This window comes from Leptidea sinapis, chromosome 2, assembly GCF_905404315.1.
Source record: "Leptidea sinapis chromosome 2, ilLepSina1.1, whole genome shotgun sequence".
Classification (NCBI taxonomy): domain Eukaryota; kingdom Metazoa; phylum Arthropoda; class Insecta; order Lepidoptera; family Pieridae; genus Leptidea; species Leptidea sinapis.
Genome location: NC_066266.1, coordinates 14472755 through 14487534, shown reverse-complemented (window position 1 = coordinate 14487534; position 14780 = coordinate 14472755). Strand labels below are relative to the sequence as shown.

General features: G+C 38.6%; 1 protein-coding gene across 1 annotated transcript; it reads right to left on the bottom strand.

The window, feature by feature from the left end:
* Positions 1-848: 848 nt before the first annotated feature.
* LOC126977421 (homeobox protein Hox-B7a-like) lies at positions 849-14580 on the bottom strand. The gene is made up of 3 exons (XM_050826225.1): positions 14173-14580; positions 3242-3411; positions 849-2686 (listed from the first exon to the last, which is right to left on the bottom strand). The coding sequence occupies exons 1-3, from the start codon at positions 14573-14575 to the stop codon at positions 2558-2560; spliced, it is 702 nt and encodes a 233-aa protein (XP_050682182.1). The 5' UTR covers positions 14576-14580; the 3' UTR covers positions 849-2557.
* Between the last annotated feature and the right edge of the window lie 200 nt (positions 14581-14780).

The following is a 14780-nucleotide window of genomic DNA, read 5'->3' as shown; positions in this document are numbered from 1 at the left end:
TCACCTTGAGACATAAGATGTTCAGTCTCATTTGCCCAGTAATTTCACTAGCTACGGCGCCCTTCAGACCGAAACACAGTAATGCTTACACATTACTGCTTCACGGCAGAAATAGGCGCCGTTGTGGTACCCATAATCTAGCCGGCATCCTGTGCAAAGGAAACTCCCACTGGTGTAAAGTACTTCCTTAAAGGCCGGCAACGCTCCTGTGATTTCTCTGGTGTTGCAAGAGATTGTAGGCGGCAGTGATCACTTAACACCAAGTGACCCGTACGCCCGTTTGTCCTCCTATTCCATAAAAAAAAGCATTGGACAAAACTATGGATACATAAGATCTTGTCATTAAACGGTGACAGAAATGTATCCGTATCTAGAGATACTTTACTGAAAACGGCCGATAGTCCAATGCTGTGTCGACAGGTTAATGAAATGTAAGTAAGCGTAAAAGGATTTACCTCTAGTAAGTTAAACTAAGGATAGATAGCTTATTGAAAACGGCCGTTATAAGTAAGTACGTCTAGATTATATATAGACTGTGACAGCTGTTAAAACTGTTAACCTCTGTATTGAGCAATGCAAGCACACTGAGGTTATAAACCTGGCTTGTTTTCATCGGTTGTCTAGCAGCAAGAGGCTCTATCTACACGTATTATTTACTAAGCCAATAGCCTATAGCCAAAATAGCCTATTTTTTACACAATTACGACATGGTCATAAAATAAAGAAGGTTACATAAATTTATATGCTGATTATGACTTATCGGAAACTTGCAAGAAAATGAAATAACATATAATGACCCATATATTTAATATATAATACTAAGTCCTTAAACTAATATTAACTTTAAGTAGGCAGTTTATTTACAAAGTAGGTAGTCGGATTTGTCTAACGAACACATCATACGTAACATTCATAAACAAACATTATTATACATTAGAAAATGAAAATTATACAACAATATAATATAATATGTTCTTATAATCTAAAAACATAGAACATGGTCCACTTATTATTTACCTATTACCTACAAATGTATAATTCTTTTTATTTCGGCATTGATTTTAACGGTTTGCGACGAAATATTAATTACCATTAAGTACATTTAAAGTCTAGGATGGCCAAGCTAGGTTGGAAGCAAGCAAGGTTGTATGATACGCCTCCGGTCTTTTTATGATGCGTAACGACTTACATCATATTACATGCCGTACCGTCATATGAGTAAATAAAACCTTGTTACTCATGGTGGTACCGTACAGATATCATGTGCTCATTTACTCACATCCTAAAAAAATATTTCTTATTATATTTAAAGAATAGGAGATCAAAAGTTGTAGTGGTTCACTTAGGCTATGGTCTCCTATTACGTACGCGACGTCTCGTCACGCCGTACGCTGCGTCACCATGCTTACTATATAAATGTACTTTATTGTCTCTTTCACACGTCGACGCTTGCGTGTTGAATTGTTGACGCCGTACGCGGCATCCGAACACCGTGCGCCGCGTCTCTAGTCATTTCGAACCAGCAGCGTGAAGGTCGTCGCTTGCGTCACACAAATTGATGAGGTTTGATAAAGGCAAATAAGAGTTGTTGATTGAATCAGTAAAATCTTATAATGCAGTGTATGATAAAAGTGATATAATCATAAAAATCATCGCGACCGCTCGCGAGTAGCCACTGAGCCACCTGCGTCACGCCAGACGTATTGACCGCCGACGCTGTGCGTTGCGTCCAGACGTTGGAAGCCACGGAATTGAACGTTGACGCTAACGCTAGACGTCGCGTACGGCATAAAATAGGAGACCAATCCTTAATCATCATCGTCAGTGATAAGCTTCCCCCGTATACCATGTAATTGTTTCTATCGTATACACTACTCGGCAGCCCGATAGTGCGTGACAAATTTTGTCAATGTGAGCGTTAGCCAGTGGTATAATATTCAAAATACTATGGACCTAATTAGAAGCGTGTGTGACTGTTTACGACTTGTCAATTAAAATCAGTTACAGTAACAATAGATTCGCTTTTCTTTTCTATCCTGCTGTGTCTTTACAGATGTTCAGTGGCTTCTTTGCCCCCATAATTTAACCGGCAGGATAGATTATGTGTGCAAAGTAGGTAAATAGTATGAAACGTGCAGTCATTTGACATAACTTTGAATTAATAGAAGTAATTACAGTATGGCGATTGGCGACAAAGTATAATCCGGCTAAGTTTGTAAGCGAACAGTTGCTTAAAACGTAACGGATTAATGTGTTTTTTACAAGACGTTTCATACAATCGAGTGAATCGCTTTTTTCTTAAAGAGTTTTGGTAGGCTGGTTTTTATGTTTATTTTACTACCCCGAGTTTTCCGCTAGTCTAACATTTGCAAATCATTTCTATTCTTGTATCTCTTAGGGATTTTATAATTCGTGATCTCGTCTTCTTTTGTTATGCTTGCAGTTGTTCAACATATTATTGTGCAAGTAAATTTCAACCAAGAAACTGCGTCCTCGCGGAAAAAGGTTACATTAAAGTTAATACGTTTTCTTCATATCTGAAAGTCCTTTAATAGAGTCAGACCTCTTCCGAGACTTGCACATCATCATCTGAACCTTCATCTGGTGAAGGTGGACTGCCAGGGTCATTGCATTCGGATGTGGTCCTCCTCCATTTTGCGCGACGATTTTGAAACCATGTTTTCACCTGGGGAAAGATAAGGATTGTAAGAAATCACTAAAATTGGATTATTTCGCTATCAGTATTGATAAGTAATAATATATTTTAAGGTGTGTCATCGCGATGTTGTCGAACTAGAGAATTGATATTATCATGTCCTGTTTTATTCATAATTATTAGCGAAAACTTCAAAGTCAAATTTCTTTATTTGCAAGAGACATTTACAGCTAAAGTTGTTATATACTTAAGACGAGGCGCATGTTTCGTCTTGACAGACTTGCAAATATTCCAGTGGTAACGTTTTATAATTATTATTATAAAGTAACATAAATCAATAATTACTAATACATTCAAGTTGATCAACGTAAAGCCACACCTAAAAGACCCTGCAATATACATTTAGCAAAAATAAACAGCCGCTTAGGAGTATTTTTTCTCATTTTGACTTAGGTCAATAGAAGAAGACAAAGTGAGAATTAGCAATGCTTTAAGTTAGCAGACTATTATAAGTAAGGGGGTAAGTACGCTCTATAGATCTCAGCCTAAATGTGTGCAGTTTCTGAATAATTTTCTGAAACTAACCTGCCTGTCACTCAATCTGAGTGAGGCTGCAAGCGCTCTCCTCTCATCCGGACTGAGATATTTGCTGGCACTGAACCGGCGCTCCAGGGCTCCGGTTTGCGCAGCACTGAACCTCACCTGCCCCCCCTTCCGTCTGCCGCCAACGCCCCACCAACCGTTACAACAAACTCCTGTAAAAAATAACTAGTTTAGATCGCGCGGAATCAGAATGGGACAGATCCTTGCCAGCAATAGCTATATTGCAGACCAGATTGTAAAATTGAAAAGAAAGATTGTATTGTTCAAAGTAACCTGATCCCTAATAATCCGAATCGAATCCAACTTGAAAGGGTTCGGGAAGCTCCGTGAAATCTTCTCGCCCTAAATACCATAGTGACTCCAGACGAAGGTTTTGAATCAGTGTGTGTTGCCAGTATAACATACGAAACGCAGACGTGGTGAACTATGGGCCTTATGAGGAAGCTCAGGGTCGTTCACAGGGCTATGCTCGGAGGACAACCAAAGTCACTGACATAGCTCAGATGATTGCAAAACTAAAGTGGCAGTGGGCAGGGCATATAGTTTGACGGATAGATGGCCATTCGGGCATTCAATTCCTCGAATGGCGAACACGTACCGGAAGACGAAGTGTTGGTAGGCTACAAGATTGACCGATTATCTGATCAAGACCACCGGAATAGGTTGGATGAGGGCAGCGCAGGACCGAAAATCATGGAGATCTTTGGGGGAGGCCTTTGTCCAGCAGTGGACGTCTTCCGGCTGAAATGATGACGATGCTGCTGATGAACTTGAAAAAATCTGAGATGAAAATTGCGTGATTTTATGTGATGCATCGTGTATGCAAGAGAAACTTTACTCGGATCGTAGGTATCGATATATATATTATATAGTATTTAACTGAACATTTTCGTATTCGATTTTGGGTAATAAAATCGCGTTTTTTATCTTAATTTAATATGTGAAAGATGGGATTGATAATGACTTTTCAATAGTAGAGAAGACATCCAACTATAAATTATAATATATATATCTACGTATTAGAGTACAGAATAAACAATAAATACGAATATTAAAGTATGACTACAATATTTAAATCATGCAATTTTTTTAAACTTCAATTATTCAACCAATATATGATGAAGATGGACGAAAAAATTTAAGGCGATATTAAAAAACTATCACTTAAAATAAATTTTATAATAATAAAAATTATGGAAATGTATTATATCTTCGTGTTTATTTTGGTGTGTTTTTTTGCACAGGATACCAGCTTGATTATGGGTACCATAACGGCGCCTATTTCTGCCGTGAAGCAGTAATGTGTAAGCATTATTGTGTTTCGGTCTGTAGGGCGCCGTAGATAGAGAAATTACTGGGCAAATGAGACTTAACATCTTAATGTCTCAAGGTGGTAGTGCCGCTTAAAAATTTTGGAGTTTACCCTGTGCTGCCCCGGGGCGTAAAAAGAATAGGGTAGTCCAAGGGTGTCGTAATAGGCGACTACGGGCTTTTTGAAAGTGGGAGAGTCACGCTGCGGTCTTATGACGTCAGCACAATCGGGACAGATTCGTCCGGGTTACCTACCACACTCGCACAGAATACCGGCGTAAAGTAGCGGCCTAGTGCCGCTATGTTTCGCATAGGTTAGTGTCGAGGACCGGAGGCCATCCCTTCCCCCTCCCCATCACCCCCCAACAAAAATATGAGAGCGGTCCTTAAAAAGATATTACCCCAGGAGGGTACCGGCTCTACCAGAGTCGGAGAGTCCCTCCCCGAGCATTCTCGCTCGGGCTGCCCCTCGTATCCTGGGGAGGGCACAGTACCGCGCGTATCTAAGGACAGGGCAGCAACACCACGGCACCCCGCTCCACGCTTAATGTGGACTTTTGTAGTATAAGGGAAATTCACTCCAATTTAAACGTCGTCCACCACCACCTTGAGACGGCGCAGACGGCCTTGTGTTTCCTTACGGAGACGCAGATATCTCGACCTAGCGATACGTCATATTTAACGGTTAACCCCGGGTACAAAATTGAGCACAATTTTGTGCCTCATGCCGGGGTATGTGTGTACGTTAGGGAGGATATCTGCTGTCGCCGTCTCGGCAATTTTGAGGGTAGGGACCTGTCTACTCTCTGGCTCCGCGTAGATTTAGAGGACCGCGTCCGCATTTATGCGTGTGTCTACAGGTCCCATAGTGGTAACGCAGAAACGGATCACCTCATGGGCTGCGTTCAAGCGGCATTTAATGACTTGCTTGCTCAGATCCCCTCCGCTGAAATCGTAGTCTTGGGTGATATCAACGGGCACAATGCCGAATGGCTTGGATCACGTACTACAGACTACGCAGGGCGATCTGTGTATAATTTTGCATTGGCGTTTAGACCATAGTCTGTCCCAATTGGTTGAGTCGCCAACGCGGTTCCCGGATGTGGATAGCCACATGCCGTCCTTATTAGATCTTCTGCTGAATACACATCCCGATGGTTACCAGGTCTCTATCGATGCCCCTCTCGGAACGTCCGACCATTGCCTGGTCAGGAGTGTAGTGCCTATCCGACGCCAACGTCGCAGACCACCAGCGACCCACCGCGTTTGGCACTACAAGTCAGCAGATTGGGATAGGATGCGTTCCTTTTTTGCATCCTACCCTTGGGGCAGGGTTTCTTTCCCTTCGGATGATCCTAGTGCCTGCGCCGTTGCAGTAGCCGGTGTGATACTGCAGGGCATGGATATTTTTATACCAAGCTGTGTAGTACCGATCGGTGGCAGATCACAGCCCTGGTTCGATGCGTCAGTTAAAGCAGCATCTGACTGCAAAAAACAGGCGTATCGAACTTGGGTTGCGGCGCTGGGCTCAAAGGATCCGAACTGCAAAGTTCTGAAGAGGAAATATAACCGTGCCTCCAGATTTTTTTAGCGGCAAAACGCCCGTACGAAATCGAAGCACGTCGTCAAAATTGGCGAGCAGCTTTCCAGTTACCCGACCGGAACACGCAAGTTCTGGTCGTTGTCAAAAGCTGCTCTTGGTAACTTCAACCAGCCGTCCATGACGCCGTTGCACATGAGGAATGACACCATGGCCCATACGGCAAAAGAGAAAGCCGATCTCCTGTGCACTCTTTTGCCTCCAACTCGACTCTTGACGACAACGGAAAAACACCGCCGACCATCCCGCGGTGTCAGAGCTATATGCCTGAAGTACAGTTCAGACAGAAAACTGTTAGGGGAGCTCTGTTTTCGTTGGACGTCAGGAAATCGAGCGGGCCGGATGGCATTTCTCCAATCGTGCTTAGAACGTGTGCCCCTGAGTTGACTAACCGGTGCTAACGCGTTTATTCTGGCACTCTTATTCAAAAGGCGTAGTCCCTGATTCATGGAAGTCAGCCCTTGTCCATCCGATCCCAAAAAAAGGAGACAGTTCGGATCCGGCAAACTGGTGATTAATTATGCTCTCCAAAATCATGGAGAGCATAATTAACCACCAGCTCTTGGTATACCTTGAGGGTCACCAGTTGATCAACGACCGGCAGTTCGGCTTTCTCCATGGTCGGTCGACTGGCAATCTTCTGGTATACCTAACACATAGATGAGCGGCGGCTATTGAAAGAAGGGGGAAGGCCTGGCAGTTAGCCTGGATATAGCGAAGGCCTTTGATCGTGTATGGCACAAGGCGCTCCTCGCAAAACTTCCATCATTTGGGCTTCCCGAGAGCTTAAGCAATTGGACCTCCAGCATCCTCACTGGGCGCAGCATACAGGTCGTTGTCGACGGTTATTGCTCGAATCCCAAGCCCGTGAACGCTGGAGTGCCCCAAGGCTGTGTGCTATCTCCCACGCTGTTTCTTCTGCATATCAATGATATGTTGGCCAACGCCAACATACATTGCTATGCGGACGACAGCACGGGTGATGCCGTATACACGGGCCATGCAGGTCTCTCTTGAGAAAACGTCGACCAGTGCCGGGAGAAACTTGTGTCTTCTATCGACTCCTCTCTCGAGAAGGTCGCGGAATGGGCTAAGTTGAACCTTGTCCAATTTAACCCCCAGAAGACTCAAAATTGCGAGTTTACCACTAAAAAAACCCCATTTGCCGTATCACCGCTCTTCGAGAACACTTCCCTTAAAGCCTCGCCTAGTATCGGAATACTGGGTCTCGAAATCTCGAGCGATTGCCGATTCCGTGGCCATCTGGAGGGCAAAGCCAAATTGGCTTCGAAGAAACTGGGCGTCATAAAGAGAGCACGGCAATACTTCAAGCCGGCCCAAATTTTAGCGCTCTACAAAGCGCAGGTCCGGCCACACATGGAGTATTGCTGTCATCTCTGGTCTGGCGCACCCCAGTAACAGCTCGATCCATTTGACCGCGTGCAACGCAGAGCAGCTGGAATTGTCGGGGACTTAGCGCTCTGTGAACGGCTGGATCACTTGGCGTTGCGTAGAGACGTCGCTTCATTGTGTGTCTTCTACCGCATTTATCACGGGGAGTGTTCCGAAGAGCTGTTTAACCTGATTCCTTCCGCCGAATTTCACATCCGCACGACACGCCACAAGTTAGGATATCAACCCCACCATCTGGATGTGTGGCGGTCCTCCACAGTGCGGTTTTCAAGGAGCTTTCTTCCTCGTACTACGAAGCTGTGGGATGAGCTTCCTTGTGCGGTGTTTCCGGGACGATACGACATGGGTACCTTCAAGAAAAGCGCGTACACCTTTCTTAAAGGCAGGCAACGCTCTTGTGATTCCTCTGGTGTTGCAAGAGAATGTGGGCGGCGGTGATCACTTAACACCAGGTGACCTGTACGCTCGTTTGTCCTCCTATTCCATAAAAAAAAAGAATCCTGAGCTGCATTGCTTTGTAACGGGCAGGGCGTATCAATTACCATCAGCTGAACGTCCTGCTCGTCTCGTCCCTTATTTTCATCAAAAAAACTGTGTAGTAGTTTTGTTATTAAAAGAGAGATGAGAAATGAATTGAGTTGTTTGAAAAGAGAAATGTTATTAAAACTTTCCATTGTTTTTTTGTAAAAAAGATGAAAATGGAATTTTGATGCTACCGTCCAGAATATAGGCACAATATTTTATTTGTATTAATTGTGTAATTTTACGGATATGTCGGCAAAAAAAATCATATATTTAACATTTGTGATTTTATTTTCTCGTGATACCGATGATAAGTTACCAGTAAAGCTTTTTAAGTGACAAAGTGAGTGCTGAGATAATAAACATTTAACTGACGCAATTATGTTATTAATCTATCGATAAGATAGCCACGCGCGTAAGATTTCGCTCAAGTTATCAATCACTAATTGAGTGGTTTACGATTTGCATAATTATCAAGAATCTTAACAAAATCATATCGGCATTTACGGACTATGTAGATTGGTTCTCGAACTTAATTGTTAAGTGTATAATCCTTCACTTGATACGTCTCAGTACTTAGGGTTACTTATATATAAAAAACAGCTTTATAGCAAGTGGACCAGCACTCCATTGTACTGGTCAGGGACAACAGTAGAATAAATTTTGAAAATATTGAAAAACTAACTTAAACCTGATTTTTGTCGTGGGTTCTTTCTTTCAAGTGTCTACATGATATATATTATGTCAATAATTTACTAAATCTTTTAAATTAATATATCTTATTCAAATAAAAATTTCTTTTTTTCACTGTATTTTATTAGGGGGCAGTTTTGTCAAATTAAAATTTTCAAATTCCAATTAAAATCTGAAAGTGCACCCATACCGTAGCGGTACTGTCACACGCGACCTATTTTCGTTGAATGCGTTCATTTAAAATTATAAATAGTTAAGGAACATTTTCGGGACTTTATATTGGAAATATCCTCGTTCTTAAGGGTCATTTGATATCAATATCAATATATTATGTAACCCAGAATTATTTCAACTTTTGAACAAAGTACATCACAAGGATTGAAAAAATGTGTAATTACACTATTATAAGTTACAAAGAGTTTTAAATTGTTCAATATGATAACTTTTATTCTTATATAAATTATTAAACAATCAGTTAGACTGTCCATTTCTTTGTCCATGATTGGATTATGTGTATCAGCTTATCATTGTCGTATAAGTACATACAGTTCGATGGCTCAACTTCCACCATTCAACTCGTTTATTAATAATAATTATACTGACGGCGTGACTCAATATTACTTTGGTATATTTATATTACTTCGACAACTGTTATTTAAGGTTAATTAAAAAATTGGCTGTCGTAGAGACTGCCGATAGAAGTGAAAACTTATAACTTTTAGTATTAAATATTTTTATATAAATTTTATAATGTTTAAAAACAATTATACTATTAATTTCAGAACCTTAAAAAAATTAACTTATTTTCAATTAGACATTAATGAAACAAAATCATTATTTCAATAATGCACTGTATAATATACACATTGAACTTTTCACTAAATCCATTCAATTTCACTTATAAGATATAGCACTAATGTTCCACAATACGTCAGCTGTATAGGTACAGATATACTGCTATAAGCATCTGATTTCACTTCAAAAAGGTATATTTTTTGCATTTCAGTTTTTTCGGCGTTTTAATTTTTGTCTTAAAAAGTTTTATCTGAGATCATTTTCTAAAAGCATACATCGGTGTTTTCCTGGTGTTATGGTTATTATATATTATACACAGTTTGTAGAAAATTCGCTTATGCAGTGCTTATGTATATATGTATCACATTATCAAGAATATATTGAGAGGCAACAGTTAAGATGTTATTTTCTTAAAACTTTTTTTAAATATTATTAGATTATTTTAATCATAATGTGATACTAATAGCTAATAACTAAATAAAACTGCGGCCTAAAAGCATAAAGCATTGCTGGTTAAATTAATTAATAATTATATATTCATAAAATTTAACATAACATAATGTTATAGCGTTGCATTATTTCGTATTTTAAATGATATTTCGATCACTATTCGGATTATTATTATCTCAATAATTACAATGATCAATCAATCACACAACCTATCTAAATTCTTAGTTTACGAATTGAGTTGTAAAGATAATATTAAGTCAATATTGTGTCTGATGATATTTTAACAATACATATATATTATCGTGGGCAGTTTTTTGAGACATCAATTAATACCCATTATTTTACTTAAAAACTAACTTTTATGGAAATAAACATGTTTATCTAAAATTAATTTTGAAGTATACATACATACATAATCATTTTTTATAAGGTAATCTATCGGGCAAGAGGCTTACCCCATGGGAAGTGAACATTAACATTCGCAACACAAGGGGCCCCGAGATGCGTTGCCGGCCTTGTTAAGATTATGCTCTAACGGCCATAGTCATGTGCAATACAGTTATAGTCCAATGCTATTTGTCGATAGGTTATTGAAATGTAAGTAAGCGTAAAAGGGATAGATTGTCTACCTCTACCTCTAGTAAGTTAAACCAAGGATAGATAGGTTATTGAAAACGGCCGTTAGACTGACATCAATAAATTGTACTTAGACTTTGCTCAGACTTCACTTAAGTAAAACTTAGCTGAGTGTTAGCTTAGGATATTCTTTCATTTCGTTTTTATAATCATTTGACAGCTGAAATTATGCTGAGCATAAGCAAGAACAGCAGAATGCAAAAGTCAAGTTAGCGTTTTATAACACTCAGCTAAGTTTTACGTAAGTAATGTCTAAGTACGATCTATAGATATCAGCTCCCACTAAGTGGCTGTGCGGTGCAAGAAGTTTTTCGCAAAACGCGATTGATATACAAGCTTAAAAAACACTAGCAGTGCTTTTTATAATATAGTTTATAATGGGTTCTCTTACAATATATACTAACAAGCTTATTTAAATCATATTTCATAATATAAAATTCAACCATTTTTATTCAAAGTTGGATTTAAAGTTACTTATTGAACGTCTAAAACTACCACAAATTCGAAGTAGTACGCCTCAGACCTTAGAATAACGGGCACAACAAACTCAGCGGGCTTTTTTTTTAAATTTGTTACAATACAGGGCGTTCGCTCCATTCCATTTATCTATGGTATCATTAACGTAACTATCGTTGACTTTTCTGTACCAATATACTTATTGACGGTAACTCACTTTACCCGTACACGCTGTCTGTCAATGGGAGGACGAATAGCTTACCAGCGATACAAGTTTGTATGGATTTGCAATTCACGCGTCCCAATATACGACGATAAGAATGACTTATCCGGTATATTGGGACAGCTTCAGATTATTGACAGCTAATTACTGACAGTAGAAGGTAGTAATTCATCTCTATCTGTAGATAGTATATTGAGAACGGCCGTAAGAAAGTCATTTATATTACAGTAACATTAACCATACACAACGCTATTAAGGATTTTTTTGACTTTCGTAACAGATATACTTTGTATATTTTCTAGGATCATGTTGTGAGAGCATATTAAATTAAAACTTATTAAAGAAAAATAAATTTGATAAGAATGTCCCTATCTAGACAAAGCCGTATGAATTTAGCTATAATAAACCACACTGTCCCAATTGAAATGATAAGCGAATGTTGTTTTTTATTTGCAGTGGTTGCTGATAACCGCTGGATTATATGAATTATTGAACATTAATTTGATAAATATTACATTCGAAATCTCTATTGGCTCTACCTTCCTTATATGATATCAGTTGTAAACACTTACATACTTACACATGTTAAAACTTTATACTTATGGATATTACCAGTATCTTCCTGATTCAGCTCCGAATAAAAACTGCTTCTTCAGACAACGTATTCTTTCATATTTTGGCCACACAATGCGCAGAAGTTTGGAAAAACTAATTGTGTTTTGAAAAATGCGTGGTCGTTCTCCAAAAAGATTATTAAATTCTCTATGATTGTTAGAGAGGGACTGAATCCGGTGGAGGCAGATCATCCGCTCCAGATCCAACATAATGCTGACCACGATCCTCAAACATGAGGGACCGATCAGAGAGAAGTATCAGTTGTACTGTACATATATCTAATATTAGATTATTGAATTTGTACTTCTTCAGGCGCGTTATGAAAAAATGATGAGAGTGAAATTTTAAGATGCGCGTGCATCACTGTAACACAAAAGTAACAGGTTCAAGTTGGTTTCTAAAATTTTCTGACCTTTGCATCATTTGTTATTTTTTTTGGTTTCTTTGTCCATTATTAGGACAGGCAAAGAGTTCAAGCCGATACAGCCATATTCAATATTTAATAATTAATTGTCAAAGCCATCTTTGCAAGATTTTTACAAAATTGTTCTTTCTAAAAACGTAGATTAGCACGAGTAATAAAACATTTTAGTGATTTTTGCTTCGCTAGGCCAAAGAATTATAACTTCTTGCGTGCATACAAAAATATACACACACTTTTTTTATGATGTGGATGTATGAAGTTATCACCGCCGCATGTTGCATGAGATAATTCTCCTGCAACACCAGAGCCATCACAGAAGCGATAGTAGAAAAGTGCACACGCTTTTCTTAAGATCCCATATCGTATCGTGCTGGGAACACTGCGCTAAGAAATGCGCTAATTCTACTACAGCACTGTAGAAAAACTATCTACATATTATAACTACTAGTAAATGAAGAGCAGTTCTTTATATATACTTACTTATATTAATACATATACGATAAGATGCGGCGTGTTTCGGAGGATGTTTTAGTATATATTATGTTTATTGGTACTATCCGAAACTTAAATTTGTTTGATTTAGAAATCCCTATTTGCAATACAAATAATTTTATCAAAGACATTTCATTACATATAACAATACACACAATGAGCATGATAATGTACTCAACTTGAATTTTGTATTCTGCTATTGCTATCTATTTCTACCTACATACTTATTTTCTATATAATTATTTACTTAAAACTAAGGTAACAATAAAACTATTATATTAGTAGGACCAAAGCTGAAGTTTTATATTTTTGTTTGTAATGTAATTAAAAGTAGAAGTTAAGTACTCCCTGCGTCACCAGGGGGCTGATGAAAATGAGTTCTTTAATGTACTGTATCATAATCTTTTGTTTTATAACAATAGGGTATGACACCAGTAGGACGTTCAGCTGATGGTAATTAATACGCCCTGCCCATTTCAAAGCAGTTCACAGCTCTTCACCTTGAGACATCTCATTTGCCCAGTAATTTCACTAGCTACGTCGCCCTTCGGACCGAAACCCAAAAACGCTTACACATTACTGCTTCACGGCAGAGATAGGCGCCGTTTTGATACCCATAATCTAGCCGGCATCCTGTGAAAAAGAGCCTCCCTCTGATTGTTGGTTTTGTTATTAATCAAATTTTCATGATACAGTTTAATCATTAGTACGTTCGTTATTGGTTTCCAGTCTTTCATTTTTTAATTCCGGTCATGTCAAATATTTATATGATGAATATGGATGTTAACTTTGTTTCCGAGTCATGAAAGTTTAAGTAAGTAGTATAGTAGTAATTCGTTGTCTTGCAACCCATATCACAGGATTTACCTAGTTTGGGGCAAGATAAATTGTGTAAAAGTGTGTCAATATTATTATTATTGCTCATTCAAGTAATACAAAGAAAAAGCGGAAAATCATGTTCTCTGAGTAAAGTAACAAATATAATGTGGACATACAAATATAACTGATACAAAGTTGCAATAGTATTTCCGGTAAAAATAATAAGATTTTTAGATACTACAAAAAATATGACAAATTCAGTAAATATAAAGGCAAGAAAGGAAATTTATTAAATGTGCCAATCAATTTCTAAGTTCATATTTTGAAATAACTCATATCAATAGTGATTAACAATTTTCTTACGTTAAAATCTGATATCTGATGATGATTATTTGTTAAAAAATAATTTAACTTCTGAGCCTTGAATAAAAATTAAAGTGATTATAGCATAACACTTTACTCACCCCGATCGAAGTTGTATGGATGCCGAACACTATATGGTGTCAGAAATCTGTTCACCGACAACTGACTCCGCAAAATATGGTCAGAATTTAATACTGGTTCGCTATAGAAATTCATAGACTGCTGCGGAACCTCATACCCTTTCATTCTGTACATCGGCCACGGCATATTGGCCTTTACCGGCATCGGATACAACGGGTATGTATTTCTTCTCTGTTCGAGATTAACCCTCAACTTAACCGCATCTAGATCATTTTTTACTTCTGTCATAACGTTGAATTTCGTTTGAAGTACATCATCAGTTCTAGTTTTACTGATTTCTCTTTCATTTTCTTTAATCACTTTTTTATTTTCTAGTATATCTTCTATAAGAAACGATGCCTTTTTCTGTCGACACGCGCACATTTCGAGTCAGCGTACCGGGCACTGCCGAAATCATTATCTGCTATAGATAGGTGCTTCATAATTGATAGCTTGTTTAATGGGCTTAATCTAGCTGTATCCGATAATTGATACCGCGTTATAGAAAAATATATTACACGCGATAATGGACGAGAATCGCGTGATTTTATGTTGTGATACTCTTTGCAAAGTGACGGTTGGTTTGTTG

What these genes read in the sequence shown, in the direction of transcription:
- LOC126977421 (XM_050826225.1), bottom strand. Translation starts at nt 14,575, where the DNA reads ATGTGCGCGTGTCGACAGAAAAAGGCATCGTTTCTTATAGAAGATATA. An exon ending in TCCATACAACTTCGATCGGG is followed by an intron (nt 3,412 to 14,172) that starts GTGAGTAAAGTG and finishes TATTTTTTACAG; the next exon opens with GAGTTTGTTGTAACGGTTGG. An exon ending in TCAGATTGAGTGACAGGCAG is followed by an intron (nt 2,687 to 3,241) that starts GTTAGTTTCAGA and finishes ATCTTTCCCCAG; the next exon opens with GTGAAAACATGGTTTCAAAA.